We start from the raw sequence: 14208 nt of genomic DNA, 5'->3' as shown, positions 1-14208 counted from the left end.
AACTGGGGGTGGATTTACCATTTGGGGCCTTAGACAACCAGAGGAGCTCATGTGTGTGTGTATGTGTGTATATATATACTTTCAATACGTCAAGGAGGTATTACCTCCTCTCCACTTGAACATGCACTCTTCACTGAATGATGTCCTCTGCAGACAAATGCTATTGCATTTTTTCTCCTTAGGTCAACCCCTATGTTTTATCATGATTTCACCTGAGTGAAATCTCAGAGTGGAGGACAGCAGTCTCATACAATAAGGTAATCTGGAGACAATGAGGAATCGGGAAACCCTGTTTGAGTTTCAATTAAAGATGTATTTTGTTCTCTTCTCATTATACCCTGGCACTAAAAGACACATTAAAAAACAAAACAAAACAAAACAAAAAAACCCTTTGCTTAATGACTTGGCCAAACAGGCAAAGCCTCTCAAATAGAGCAGGCTGAATGATGCTCCTCCCCAAGCCAAGACATCCAAAGATGTAATCTCTAGGACCTGCGAATATGTTAACTTACTGGGAAAAGAGACTTTCTAAATGTGATTAAGATAAGGATGCTGAGGTGGCAAGACTACACTGGATTATCTGGATGGGCCCTGTGTAATCACAAGTGTCCTCATGAGAAGGAGGCAGGAGAGTCAAAGAAGGGAAAGGAGGTGTGAGGAGGAAGCAGACGTCAGAGTGAGGTGGGGCCATGAGTCAAGGAATGTAGGCCATCAAGGAATGCTTGAAGCTGTGCAAGGCCGGGAAACAGATATTCCTCTAGAGTCTCAAAAAGGAATATAGGCCTGTGGACACATTTTAGATTTCTGCCTTCAGAAATGTAAGATATTTGTGGTGACCACAGTTAATAATACTGCACTGCATATTTGAAGGCTGCTAAGAGAGTAGATCTTAAAAGTTCTCATCACAAGGGAAAAAAAACTATGTGTAGTGATGGATGTTAACTAGACTTACTGTGTTGGTACTTTGGCAGCATATATAAAATAATTATCTTGTACACCTGAAACTTATATAGTGTTATATGTCAATTATAGCTCAATTTAAAAATATGTGTTATTTTAAGCCACTATATTTTCGATAATTGGTTATGGCAACTAAAGGAAACTATGACTATGTAGTTATAGATTATAGTACCTAGAAATGGGGTGCTGCTGTAACAAATACGTAAAAAGCTGGAGGTGGCTTTGAAACTGGGTAATGGGGAAAGGCTGGAAGAATTCTGAGAAGCGTGATTAAAAAATGCCTAGATTAGGAGTTCCCATTGTGGCTCAGCAGTAACGAACCTGAATAGTGTCCATGAGAATGGGGGTTCAATCCCTGGCCTTGCTCAGTGGGTTAAGGATCTGGTGTTGCTGTGAACTGTGGGGTAGGTCGCAGATGCAGCTCGGATCCCGAGTTGCTGTGGCTGAGGACAATTCGACCCCTAGCCTGGGAACTTCCATATGCCATGGGTGCAGCCCTAAAAAGACCAAAACAAAAAGAGTGCCTAGATTAGATTGCCTTTAACAATGTAGGTAGAAAAATGGATGTTAATAATTCAGCTAGTGAGAACTCAGAAGAAAGTAAGGAGAAGAGTAGGAAAAAAACCCTACATCATCTTAGAGCATACTGAAGTCATTATAAACCTATTGTTAGTAGAAATATGCACACTAAAAATGCTATTGGTGAGGGCTCAGAAGGAAATGAGGAACATGTTACTAGAGACTAAAGGGGATCCTTGCTATATAGCAGAAGAAAATTTAGCTGAATTGTGTCCCACAGTTATGTGGAAAGAAGAACCTATAAATAATAAACTTGGATGGTTAGCTGAAGAGATTTCTAAGCAAAGTGTTGAAGTTGTGGCCTGGTTTCTTTTTGCTGATTACACTAAAATAAGAGTTGAAAAGAGAGGGAACTAAGGAAAAAAACCATTAAGGAAAAGGAACCAGGCAGGACTTGATGTTCTGGGAAAATTCTCAGCCTGTTCAGGTTGCAAAAGAGGTGAAAAATTAGGAGCTTCACGGTCAAAAAAGTATGCTCTGGAGAGAAGGCTAAGGATGTAGTGGACATCCTTTTACTAATGCCTGGTCAGAATATTCAATCATAGAGAAGGCTTTTTGAAGATATTAGATGTTTATTTACGGATCTTCTTAGCCATCTTAGTAGAAACTGGAGACAGACAGGGGATTATGGAGGAAAGACCTGTGAAGGAACTCTTGTCTAGTAAAGTGAATCTTTGTGACATACTCAGGAGACCCATGAGGTTCTCAAGAATATTATATTAGCAGAAACACTGCCAGCTTGGACTAAAAGGGAGAGAGGTTGAAATGAAATAAGCTTATTGGACTCCCCAAATCCTAATGGCAGGAAATGGGCTGATAAAACTACCGAGTTGCAAATACATGCTACCCTTCATGAAAATGGAAAGATTACTCCAAGGGTGGAGCTTAAAGTCCAGAAGTAAAGCTTTGAGACACAGCCCTTGAAACCTAATGGATTTTGCCTGGTTGGACTTCAAAACCACTTAAACCTGTAACTCCATTTTCCTTTCATTTTCTCCCATCTTGTATGGGAAGTTCCATAACTGGTATACTATGACTGTGCCTAGAGAATAGGCTGATGAATGCAGTGTTTGATAAAACTCATTTGGCCATTTGTGCCTACTGGCTTGAAATGAGAAACGTCTGGAAACATGAAACCTGTTCAGAAGTAATTTAATCAAAAACTAGAGTGGGGAAATGGAAACTTAAAGGAAATTAATATTAGAGATTTTATAGAGAAAAATGTTGCTAGAACTTGATGACTGGATGCCTGGGTCTAGTTACTGGAAGCTTACAGATCAGCAGTGATCTTCAAGACTGTATATATGTATGTAGGTGTCCATGAATTTATGAAACATCACAGGTCAGGCATTACTATTGTTTCCTTTCACCTGGTACTTTCAATCCATATCTCTTACTGTCCATAAATCCAACTCAAGTTTAATGGCCAAATAAAGCCCCTTCTAATTCATTAAATTCTTTCTGACTCTTCTGCCACTGAGGATTCCATTCTCTAATTGAGCATATTACATACATTGAACACTAGACTCTCATGATACTCAGAGCAAAAATGCTTTTAAGGGCATTCAAGTTCAATCAACTACTTACTATCTGCCCTTCTCATACATTCACAATGAACATTGGCATATTAAAGGCTCTGACAAAGGCCTGAAATAAAGAACTTTGTTTAACTTTGTCCAGTTCAATGTTTTCCAAATGTGTTTGGCCATTAATGGCGGGGGCCATAGCTTATACTGGTGCATTAAGTGTGTAATAAATACATAGTTTCATGAAAACCCAGTTGACATAGGCATTTTAACATAATGATACTTACACAACCCACTCTTTATATGTACAAATAAAGCTGTACTCTGCTAAAGACCAACAACAGAATATATGTGTGCATGTGTGCATTGTATTTATACAGATATTGTCTTAACAGAAAAGGGAAATGGGATATTGAGAAAAAGTGAAAAAATGCATCATGATGTCTTAGATGATGAAATAAATTATAATGTATTAAAATAAGATGAATTTAATACTAATAAAGTGCTTTTTATAGTCTTAGTGTTAAACATTAACTTACCAATGGCAGCTTTGCCCCAGATTTGTACATGGAAGTCTGTTTTCCCCTTTGTGGACTTATTTAATATTTGAAGGCTAGTTTTAAGTCTCTGCTGTTGCTCATTTTTTTCATCTCCTTCCCAAGGATTCCATTCTTCACTTCTCAAAGTAGATTGCTCTGCTACAAAAAGAGTAACAATTGTTATCAACAAGGTACAGCTGCAGCTATAAATTCAAGCTATTTAAATTAGATGTTAAGGAGTTTAATTACATCCTAACTTCGATTTTTCAGAGATAAAGCAACAGAATTTGAAGTTAAACACAAAATAAAAAAGGAAATAAGAATTTAATTTTGACTGAATCTTTACTCTGAAAGAGCTTGAAATAAAACATTAACACGAGGCAGGAAATTCTAAGTCTTATAAGATAACTGGGTACAGTAATGTGTAGAGAGTTACAAGTTATAGATTGTATATATGTAACGCAAGCTATATACAAAAGCCTAACTTGAAAATGTTATGTGTCCAACAGTTTTAGATGTGTATGTGCAAAATTCTGAAAGAAGGGAGAAATAAGCCTGAGTCCGCTCCTGCCATAGGTCAAAATGCAAAACAGGGGATAAGAACTTGGAGATAAAGCTCTCTGGCCTTCTGAAGTCAAGGCAGGGTTAGAGAAGGCTCTTTGTTTCAATATGGAAACAGATGTCTTTAAGCCAGCGGCATTCTCGCCAACCTCTGACATTTTGTGAGCGCGCCTTTGATTTTTAAGATGTGTTTTAAAGGTGACCGCACCTGTCAGCCCAGTGGGAGGGGCATGTTAGATCTGGGCAAGGGCCGAATCCCGAGGCCAGGGCCGGCTACCTGGAGTTGAGCGAGGAAAAGCGTACCCCGGGGCCTGGGGGTTAGTGCCGGACAGAGAGCAGGTCGGATGGCCACGCGGCTCTGCTAGCCCGGCCCCCACCGCCCGGCAGCCGCGCGTCCGCGTCCGGGCGCGCAGCCGAGGAGGGAGGCCACTGCCCGGTGTCCTACCTCGGCCGCGCCTCTCCCGCGCCGGGACAGCCCCCTTCCTGAGGCCCCGCAGAGACGGAGCCGGCGTCCGGCGGCGGCCCCCGAAGAAGACGTGGTAGGCGGCGTAGAGGGAAAAGAGGCAGTACAGGGCGATGAGAAACGAGCACAGACGCTTCCGCGTCAGCCGCATCCCACTGAGGCTTCCCGTCAGGCCACCGTGGAGATGGGCCGGAGCAGAAGCGGACGCTCCGCGCCGCGGCCCTGGCGGCGTCGGGTGCAGGCCCAGGCGCCGGCGGGCGTCACCAGAAACGGCCCGGCCCGCCGCTCCTCTGCCCCGCCCTCGCCCGGTTCAGGCCCCGCCCCTGGCCCCGCCCAAGCCTCTCTGCGGCTCCTCCCTACCCTAGGCCCCGCCCCTTCGGGAGCGCTGAGGTCCTCCTTGACACAGACTCAAGATTTGGGCATTGAAAGACCACACCTTCCCATCGCTGCTCCCAGACCTCTGCAAGGGTATCCAGGAACCCTTTCAACGCTACCCAACTTCCTCTGTACAGAATGCCTTCACTGTTACCTGATCTCAAAGGAAAAAACCCCAAACAGCACCTTTTTTCATGAAGGCCACATGAGGGCATGGATCACTGCAGTTTTTGATCAACATGTGATTCCTAGTCTGCTGCATTGACAGGTGAATGAACATAGAAACCCATTAAAGAAATTAAGAGGTGGGTAATGGCACAACATTGTGAATGTAATTCTCATTTAATGGTACACTTAGAAATGGTTAGAGTAGCAAATATCATATTATCTATACCTTCCCAAAATCAAAATACTTTTTAAATTAAGTTTTATTGCTATGATGTGACTTCAGTGCACAAGCCATGCAGTCTTTTGTCAAACAGAGGCTGTAAAATTGAATGGTGTCTATCAATTTTCTATGTTAACCCTTGTGAAGTTGGGCTCTTCCCCCCACCCCCCACCCCCACCAGTTGGCTGTTTCTGGTATTGCTGTTCAATTTGTCTGGCAGCCTTGGTAGCTAGAAAACTTATGGGATATAAGTGTGGAGTTGACTGTTAGAGCCACAAGTTGCTGTATCCTGGTAGATTTAACGCTACTCCAGTATTACTCTACTTTGTCTTAACGTTTCTGGATAAAATTTCCAACACATCAATTAGCAAAAACTTACTTTTTCTGAATTTAATGCTCTTAGAGTCAGGACTCTGTCTTTTAAAATGACATCTAGATAATCTGATAAGGAGAATTTTAAGACTGGAAGGAAATGAAGGTTCAGAGAGGTGAGGTGATGACTCAAATCATATACTTTGTTAGTGGCTGAGCTGGAACTGGAAATCCTGCGTCTGTTCTCTGCTCTGCATCATTGCTATTAGAGGAGCTGTGTTCTGGCCCCTCAACCTGTTTTTATTCATTTTTTTTGCTTAAAAATATCATATCCTAATAATAAAAAGCTTGAGTTTAATCATACATCTTAATTATCCATTTTCCAATTTGACTCCAAGTACGGCATGGTTGTTCCTCCAAATTAAATCTGTCATCAAAGGATAAAACTGTACCACAGTTGAGGATATTAAAACAAGGCAGTAAGTTTGTGAAAGCAGATTATAAGAAGTTTACAAAGTTTTTTGAAGACATTGAGTGAAATAATTATACATATCTAACCAATTATGCATTTTTAAAAATTTTATCAAAGTATAATTGCTTTATAATGGTTTGTAATTTTTGCTGTACAGCAAAGTGACTCAGTTATACATATATATTATTTTTCATATTATTTTCCATTATGTTTTATCACAGGATATTGACTATAGTTTCCTCTACTATACAGTAGAACTTTATCTGTACTATGTATAATAGTTCACTTCTGCTAATCTCAAACTCCCACTTTTTTCCTGCCTACCACAGGTCTGTTTTCTCCATCTGTGAGTCTGTTTTTGTTTTGTAGATATGTTGATTTGTGTTGTATTTTAGATTCCATATATAAGTGATGAAAATATGGAACACTTCATGAATTTGCACGTCATCCTAGTGCAGGGGTCATGCTAATCTCTGTATCGTTCAAATTTTAGTATATGTGCTGTCCGAGCAGGCACCAAGATATTTTCTTATTAAAAACCAGACAATGGTTACTATCTGAAGCCTCCCTTTGCCTACAGATTCTCATTTTTAGTCTTTTCTCCTAGGAAAAAAAAAAAAAAGTGTCTTTTTAAAAACTTCCCTGTGGCTATTATTTTTAGCCTAGTTGTAGCTTTACTGTTTATTAGCTATACAAAACTAAATCAGGTTGCTTGGCACCTTATCTCTTTCTATAAAATGGGGTTAACAATGCCTACCTCATGGTTTTTATTTTTTTGGGGAAATCATTTTTTCTTTTGCTTCCACTTACCTCCTTTGCCCAATAAAATATTTCAGATTTGGCTTTTGTTGTTGTGGTTGTTAAGAGTCTTTAGAGGGGAGCTCCTGTCGTGCTCAGGAGAAACGAATCTGACTAGTATCTATGAGGACGCTAATTCAATCCCTGGCCTCGATTGGTGGGTTAAGGGTCTAGCATTGCTGTGAGCTGTGGTGTAGGTTGCAGATGTGGCTTGGATCTGGCATTGCTGTGGCTGTGGCCTAGGCCAGTGGCTACAGCTCCAATTTGATCCCTAGCCTGGGAACCTCCATATGTTGCAGGTGCGTCCCTAAAAAGAAGAAGGAAAAGAGTCTTTAGAGTGATATTTTAAACAGAAAATGAAACATTTAAAAATGGAAAAAAACTCTGATGATAATTGTGAATTTGAAGATGCCTCTATTTAGAATCTGCTAAGACAGTACTGAGGAAGTAATCAGCTCTGGGCAGTAGAAAGGACTCAGAACTCCATGGTAGAGAGGATGGTGATACTATATATAAGGAAAAGATGAAAGGGAGAGCCATTTTTTTAGTGGAGGATGATTGGCCTTATTGACTTTTTTGTCCTGTAAATCTTTTTTTTGACACATTTTTATTGAAGTATAGTTGATTTATAACATTGTGTTAATTTATGCGGTACAGCAAAGTGATTCAGTTATGCATAAACATTCTTTTTTAAGTGTTCTTTTCCATTTTGGTTTATCACAGGATATGAAGAAGTCCTGTAATTTAGGCAAAAGATGAAATGGTTATTAGGATTAGATGAGACTGGGGCAGCCCAGAGTACACTACCTTCAGTCACTAACCTTTAGTGCATCACCTTAAAGATCATACATGCTTAGAGTTCCCATCATGGCTCAGCAGAAACGAACCCACTAGCTGAGGATGTGGGTTCCATCCCTGGCCTTGCTCAGTGGGTTGAGGATCAGGTGTTGCTACAAGCTGAGGCATAGGTTGCAGAGTGGCTCAGATCCAGTGTTGCTGTGGCTGTGGTGTAGGCCAGCGACTGCAGCTCTGATTTCATCCCTAGCCCAGGAACTTCCATGTACCTCAGGTGCAGCCTTAAAAAAAAGAGATAGAGAAAAAGATCATATGTGTTTAATTTGTGTCTGTAGATGATAATGCATCAGTAGCCTTCCATCACTCTACAGACTCACTTTTCACAGTGTCTCTGGTGCCTAGCACAGGATCTGACATATTTTAGGAACACAGCAAATATTTGCTGATTGACTTCTTGTCAGTACCAAAATGATTTTTTTTTCAAGACTTATACATTTCTGGGCTAGGTAGATCTATTGAGAACTGAGCCCACCTATATCCACAGAGCATAACTATCAGGATTTAAAAGCTCAGGCCATCTGTAGCAATATGATTTTGTCTACTTGTCTTGGTTAATGCTCACTTACTGTTTTTCCCTCCCTTACCCACCATCCTTGAATGTGTTTCTCAGTTCTGATTTTTTATTTTGTAATTACTAGATTGTCCATTTTAAAACTATTTTCGGAGTTCCCATCATGGCACAGTGGTTAATGAATCCGACTAGGAACCATGAGGTTGCGGGTTTGATCCCTGCCCTTGCTCAGTGGGTTTACGATCCGGCATTGCCGTGAGCTGTGGTGTAGGTCGCAGACTCGGCTCGGATCCCGCGTTGCTGTGGCTCTGGCGTAGCCTGGCAGCTACAGCTCCGATTGGACTCCTAGCCTGGGAACCTCCATATGCCACAGGAGTGGCCCAAGAAATGGCAAAAAATTAAAATTAAAGAAAAAAAAAACGATTTTCTTCCTTCTGTTTTCCTGTTTGACATTTTTTTCTTTCTTCAGTTGGAAAGTTGCTTCAAAATTTTTATTATTCACTCTTAATAATAAAATCATGAAACATACTAATTTACATCTACAACACTGGTTATATTTTGCAAGTGTGGTATTTGCCATTTGGGTTTCTTATTTAATCTATTAGTGATTATAAGAGAGAGAGCTGTGAAATTTTAATTACCAAGTGGTAAAGATTTGATCTGGCTTTTAAAATTTTTAAAACCAATGTGAAGGTTGAAATGGCATTCTGTTGTTTTAATTACCATTTCCCTGCTTAATAGTGAGGGTAAATATCTTTTAATATATTTATTGTTTTGTTTTCCTCTTCTGTAAATTGTCCATGTGTTTTATACAGTTTTCTATTCATCTTTCTCTTTTACCTTTGATTCTAAGATTTTTTAATTTACTTTATAAAGAAATCATTTATTTTTATATATATATATATATATTCTTCTAATCTATTCTTCTAATTTTTGGCAGACCTACTAGCTTATTTATATTATCTTCTATTATAAAGACCTAAATTTAAATATAGCTAAATTTATCAATCTTTTTATAGCTTGGTGTGTGAGTGTATTCTTTAATAAAATTTACCTGGGAAAGTTCCTTTTTGGTGCAGCAGGTAAAGGATCTGGTTTTGCCACAGCTGTGGCTCAGGTAGTAACTGTGGCACAGATTCAATTTCCTGCCTGGGAACTTCCACATGCCATGAGTGTGGCCAAATAAAAAAAGAGAAAGAAGGAAAGAAAATATACCTGGATAATCCTGTTGGAATTAATTGAAATTATATTGAATTTATATAATTATTTAAATAGAAATGACATGGTGTAGTATTGAGACTTCCCATTAGTATGCGTTACAAATTAGCCCGTTAAAATTATTGTTAGACCATCCCATGGCCAAAATATACATGAAAAGATGTTCAACATCACTAATTATTAGAGAATTGCAAATCAAAACTACTATGAGGTACCATTTCACACTGGTCAGAATGCCCATCCTTAAAAAGTCTACAAATAACAAACACTAGAGAGGGTGTAGAGAAAAGGGAACCTTCTTACACTGTTGGTGGGAATGTAAATTGGCACAACCACTATGGAAAACAGTATGGAGATTCCTCAAAAAACTAAAAATAAAATTACCATTTGATGCAACAGTCCTACTCCCGGGTATCTATCCAGAGAAAACCATGACTTGAAAAGATACATGTACCCCAGTATTCATTGCAGCACTATATACAACGGCCAAGACATGGAAGCAACCTAAACATCCATTGACAGAGGAGTGTATAAAGAAGATGTGGTACATATACATAATGGACTACTATTCAGCCATAAAAGATGAAAGAAACAATGGTATTTGCAGCAACATGGATGGATGTAGAAATTATCATGTTAAGTGAAGTCAGACAGTGAGACACCAATGTCATATGTTATGACTTATATGTGGAATCTAAAAGAAGGATACATTGAACTTCTTTGCAGAACAGAAACTGACTCACAGACTTTGAAAAACTTATGGTTACCAAAGGAGATAGGTTGTGGGGAGGGATGGGCTGGGGGTTTGGGATAGAAATATTGTACAATGAGGTTGTGATGATGGTGGTACAACTATAAATATAATAAAAATTCAACTCCCCTCAACCAATTATTGTTAGACCATCCTTGAATGACTAATCTTTAATGCCTCCTCTGCCAGCATCAGGTTCTTCTTCTTTTTTTTTTTAATGTGTGAATCTAATTCTTATTTCTCTGCCTTTTGGTGTCATTTACTATAACTGTAACTCTCTTAGTTATTATTCAGTGGCTACCACAGTTACTACAGCTTTATGTTAAGTGTTTCTTGTTCTTTTTCTTTTTTCTTTTTTTTTTGTAAACTACACTGGTTATTCTTGACCCTTGGCTTTTCCCTGGACATTAGAATTAATTTGACAATTTCACTAAAAAATCTTCTCAAATTGGAAATGGAATCAGTATTTTATTGAATTTATAGAATAATTTTAGGACTTCTGAAATATTGCATCTTTTAATTTATTTAAGGGCATTCATATTGTGCCCAGTTTGATTCTATACAAGCAAGGAACACACTTGTGTTTGTCTCCTGTGGCCATGTATGATATCCTCCAGGGCAGAGGTCCTGATACACAACTCTCAATGGAAAAATGTGAAAAACATAACATTGAGTGACAAAAATAAAGCACAGAAAAAAATGGATAGTAACATACCATTGAAGTCTAACTTACTGTTTTTCAATAAAGCTTTATAATTTTATCCATAATGTTTGCATATATTTTATTGGATTTTCTATAATAGGTTTAGCTACATGTAGAGACTCAAAGTAAGTGACTTAAAAGAGAAATTTATTTTATTTTATTTTTTGTCTTTTTGCCTTTTCTAGGGCCGCACCTGCGGCATATGGAGGTTTCCAGGCTAGGGGTCTAATCGGAGCTGTAGCCACCGGCCTATGACAGAGCCCCAGCAACACAGGATCTGAGCTGTGTCTGCGACCTACACCACAGCTCATGGCAATGCTGGATCCTTAACCCACCCAGCAAGGCCAGGAATCGAACCTGCAACCTCATGGTTCCTAATCGGATTCATTAACCGCTGCACCACAATGGGAACTCCAAGAGAAATTTATTTTAAGATGAACAAAAGTTTTGATTGAAACAAATGTTCCACTTGTCTCCAAATCCAGAAGAGGTGGAAGAAACAATAATTACAAAAGTTTCTATTGCAAGACTAACCTGTACTTTAATCAAAGTCTTTCCGAAGAAGAATATTAACATGACACTGAGAAATAAAATACCGCCTGCCATATCAGTAAACAAAAATTGTCACAGTCATCAGCAATTGTAGCCACCTCCAGGGGTGAGCTGGTGAGCCCTGAGGAAACTCAGGATGTGAAAACACAGAGTACTGGCCCCAGAGAGTTGAAGTGCATATCAAAGGAATGATTTCAGTGAGCCCAGACATTGCATCTCCTCATATATAGAAAAGCACTAAATTCCTTAACTTGAGATAATCTAGTTTTCTGTTATTGGCAGTAATCTTTTGTTCCTGCTTTTTTTGCAAAACTCCCATATATCCTAGCTCCCCCCCCTTGCCTCCTCAGAGCAGTTTTTCTCAGAGTTACTTGAGATGCTACCTCCCAGGAATTAAGTCCTCATTTTGCCCCAAATAAAACTTAATTCTCAACTTTTAGATTGTGCATTTATTTATTTTTTTAGTCAGCAGCAGAATTGCAAATGATCCTTGTAACTGAATTGGAATCTTAATCTCTTCACTGATAAAACTAAGGAAGACAAAGCTAAGCCAGAAAAGCTTTTTTTGAAACAAACTATAGCTCATTATCTATAAAAAGGTGCAGTAATTGAATCTTTAAAAATTTAAATTTGTTTTATTTAATGTTTAGATTCTTTAAAAATGTTTATTTTCATTAATCTTATGTCAATAATTTGAATAACATTTTTAATATTTATTATTAATTTATCCTTTTATTTACTATGTTTATAAATGTTTTGTATTTGAAAATATAAATATGTATCTTTTTGTGCTTGAAAATAACATTTCTGTATTTAAAATACATATCATTTTGTATCTGAAAACATATTTTCTATCATTTCACATTTGAAAAGCTCATTTTGTATATGAAAATATAAATGCATATCACTGAAAACACTGTACTTTCCTGTCATGTGCTGATCAATTCTGGACCAAATCATTCTTTCTTGTTTTTGACAAACCAGTACTGGGACCAGACAAATTTGGCTTAGATACTTGCTCTAGAAATGCTTGCTCTTGGAGGTTAAGGTTGTAAACCAATTAAAATAGCTTACTTATCAAGAACTTGCTCCAAGAGAGTTCCTGTTGTGGTTCAGCAGATAGTGAACCCAACTAGTATCCTTGAGGATGCTGGTTTGATCAATGGGATCATTCAGTGGGTTAAGAATCTGGCGATGCGGTGAGCTGTGGGGTAGGTCGCAGTGTGGTTCAAATCTGGCGTTGCTGTGGCTGTGGCATAGGCTGGCAGCCGAAACTCCAATTTGATCCCTAGCCTGGGAACTTCCATGTGCCACAGGTGTGGCCCTAAAAACAAAAAACAAAAAACCACAAAAAAGCCTCACTTCAAGACTTTTCTTTCACTGTGTTCATCTATCCCAAACAATTATGTCATAAATCTTACCCAAGCCCAATCAGTTTTCTGCCCTCCAAGACTCACCTTAAAATCACCTGGCCAGGCCCTAAAACACTATACCTATCCTGGCTTGATGTTCTTCTTAGTCATCATTCAGACTGTCCAGTTTGTGTCCTTCCTTACCACTGTAACTCCAAAAAACTTGGTTTTCATTGATCAACTGGTTTTGTAACCGAGCAGGGCCCTGTGGGGCTTCTGGGCACAAAAACCTTTGTGTCCCCCATTTCTTGTTTTTAAGAAATGGGCTTCATTCAGCCTCCAAGGCTTTCCCTGAGTTCCAAGGGGCAGGTTCAGACAGCTGCTGATCAGAGAATGGAGGGGTGTAAAGATAAGGGAGGAAGAGTCAAGCAACAATAGCACAGCCTTGGGGCAGGATCCTTTTTCCCTCTCAAGGCATATATACATAGTGATGCAGGCATCTTACACACTTAAGAGAAAAGTTACATGCCTTATGCTTCTTTTAGAAATGAAGACTTTAAAACAGAACAGCTTGGAGCCCTTCCTTGTGCTTCTTTCTCCCTTGTTTGTTCGCACCCTAAACACAAGCAAAAGATTAGGCACCTTGAGCACAATAGCCTGTGGGTTAAAGATTATTAGCACATGATGTTTTTCAGGAATTTTCCTAGTTTGTTCTGATCTCTGATCAATATGCCCTCTTCCCAAGTACTGTTACTCTAGGCAATAGCCCAGAAGATCACCACCAAAATCATGCTGAGATCTCCTGGCGCCGGCTTGGCTTCGATAACTGGGATTCTCCCAAAGAAAAAAAATTGCATGTCTGCCCCAATCCTCATTCTTATCTGAAACCCTGTTTTTCTCCTTTTTTTTTTTTTTTTTTTTTTTTTATAAAAGCTTCCTGCAATTCTTCCCCCAGAGAGGGCACAGTCTTTAGGGCCTCCTTTGCCTGGCAAATCCATAAAAACTATTTTTTTCTCCTTCACCCCAAACTCTGTCTCTGCATTTCTATTTGGCACTTGTGGACAGAGGCTGAATTTCTGCAACAGTTTTTCTGGCATTCTTTTTGGGAACTGAAAACTTATGTTTATAAAATACTGTTACCCATACCACTGTTGGGATTGGTTATATTTGAATGTTTGTAATTTTTAACTTGTGTTTTCATCAGGAAAAGGTTATTACTATTATTTTTTCCTGAGGGAGTTTCATTCATCATGGGTAAAGGACAAATGAAAATTGCCATGGGTTATAAAAATG

The 14208-nt window shown here is 38.9% G+C and overlaps 1 protein-coding gene and 1 non-coding gene across 7 annotated transcripts in view; both read right to left on the bottom strand.

The window, feature by feature from the left end:
• Window positions 1-4916, bottom strand: part of RXYLT1 (ribitol xylosyltransferase 1) — a 28656-nt gene extending 23740 nt beyond the window's left edge. For 4 of the 6 annotated variants that reach the window (XR_014803488.1, XR_014803487.1, XM_001926980.7 and 1 more), the window contains exons 1-2: window positions 4611-4916; window positions 3605-3763 (exon numbers count right to left, since the gene is read on the bottom strand). Coding sequence is in view for 3 of the 6 variants with exons in the window: in XM_001926980.7 (XP_001927015.4) it covers window positions 3605-3763; window positions 4611-4779 (328 nt within the window). In the remaining 3 variants the exon portion in view is untranslated. The remainder of the gene's footprint in view (window positions 1-3604; window positions 3764-4610) is intronic. The other 2 variants (XR_014803489.1, XM_005663949.4) reach the window with 1 other exon arrangement.
• A 1672-nt stretch (window positions 4917-6588) lies between these two features.
• LOC146403304 (U6 spliceosomal RNA) lies at window positions 6589-6692 on the bottom strand. Its single transcript, XR_014804704.1, has one exon. It is a non-coding gene; the product is annotated as a U6 spliceosomal RNA (small nuclear RNA).
• Between the last annotated feature and the right edge of the window lie 7516 nt (window positions 6693-14208).

The sequence above is a fragment of the Sus scrofa genome, chromosome 5 (genome assembly GCF_054392235.1).
Source record: "Sus scrofa isolate SSC_HxYL_T2T_F1_AM1 chromosome 5, Sscrofa_HxYL_maternal_Yorkshire_Landrace_v2.0, whole genome shotgun sequence".
Classification (NCBI taxonomy): Eukaryota; Metazoa; Chordata; class Mammalia; order Artiodactyla; family Suidae; genus Sus; species Sus scrofa.
The sequence above is the reverse complement of the archived record's forward strand: the minus strand, read 5'-3'. Positions and strand labels throughout refer to the sequence as shown.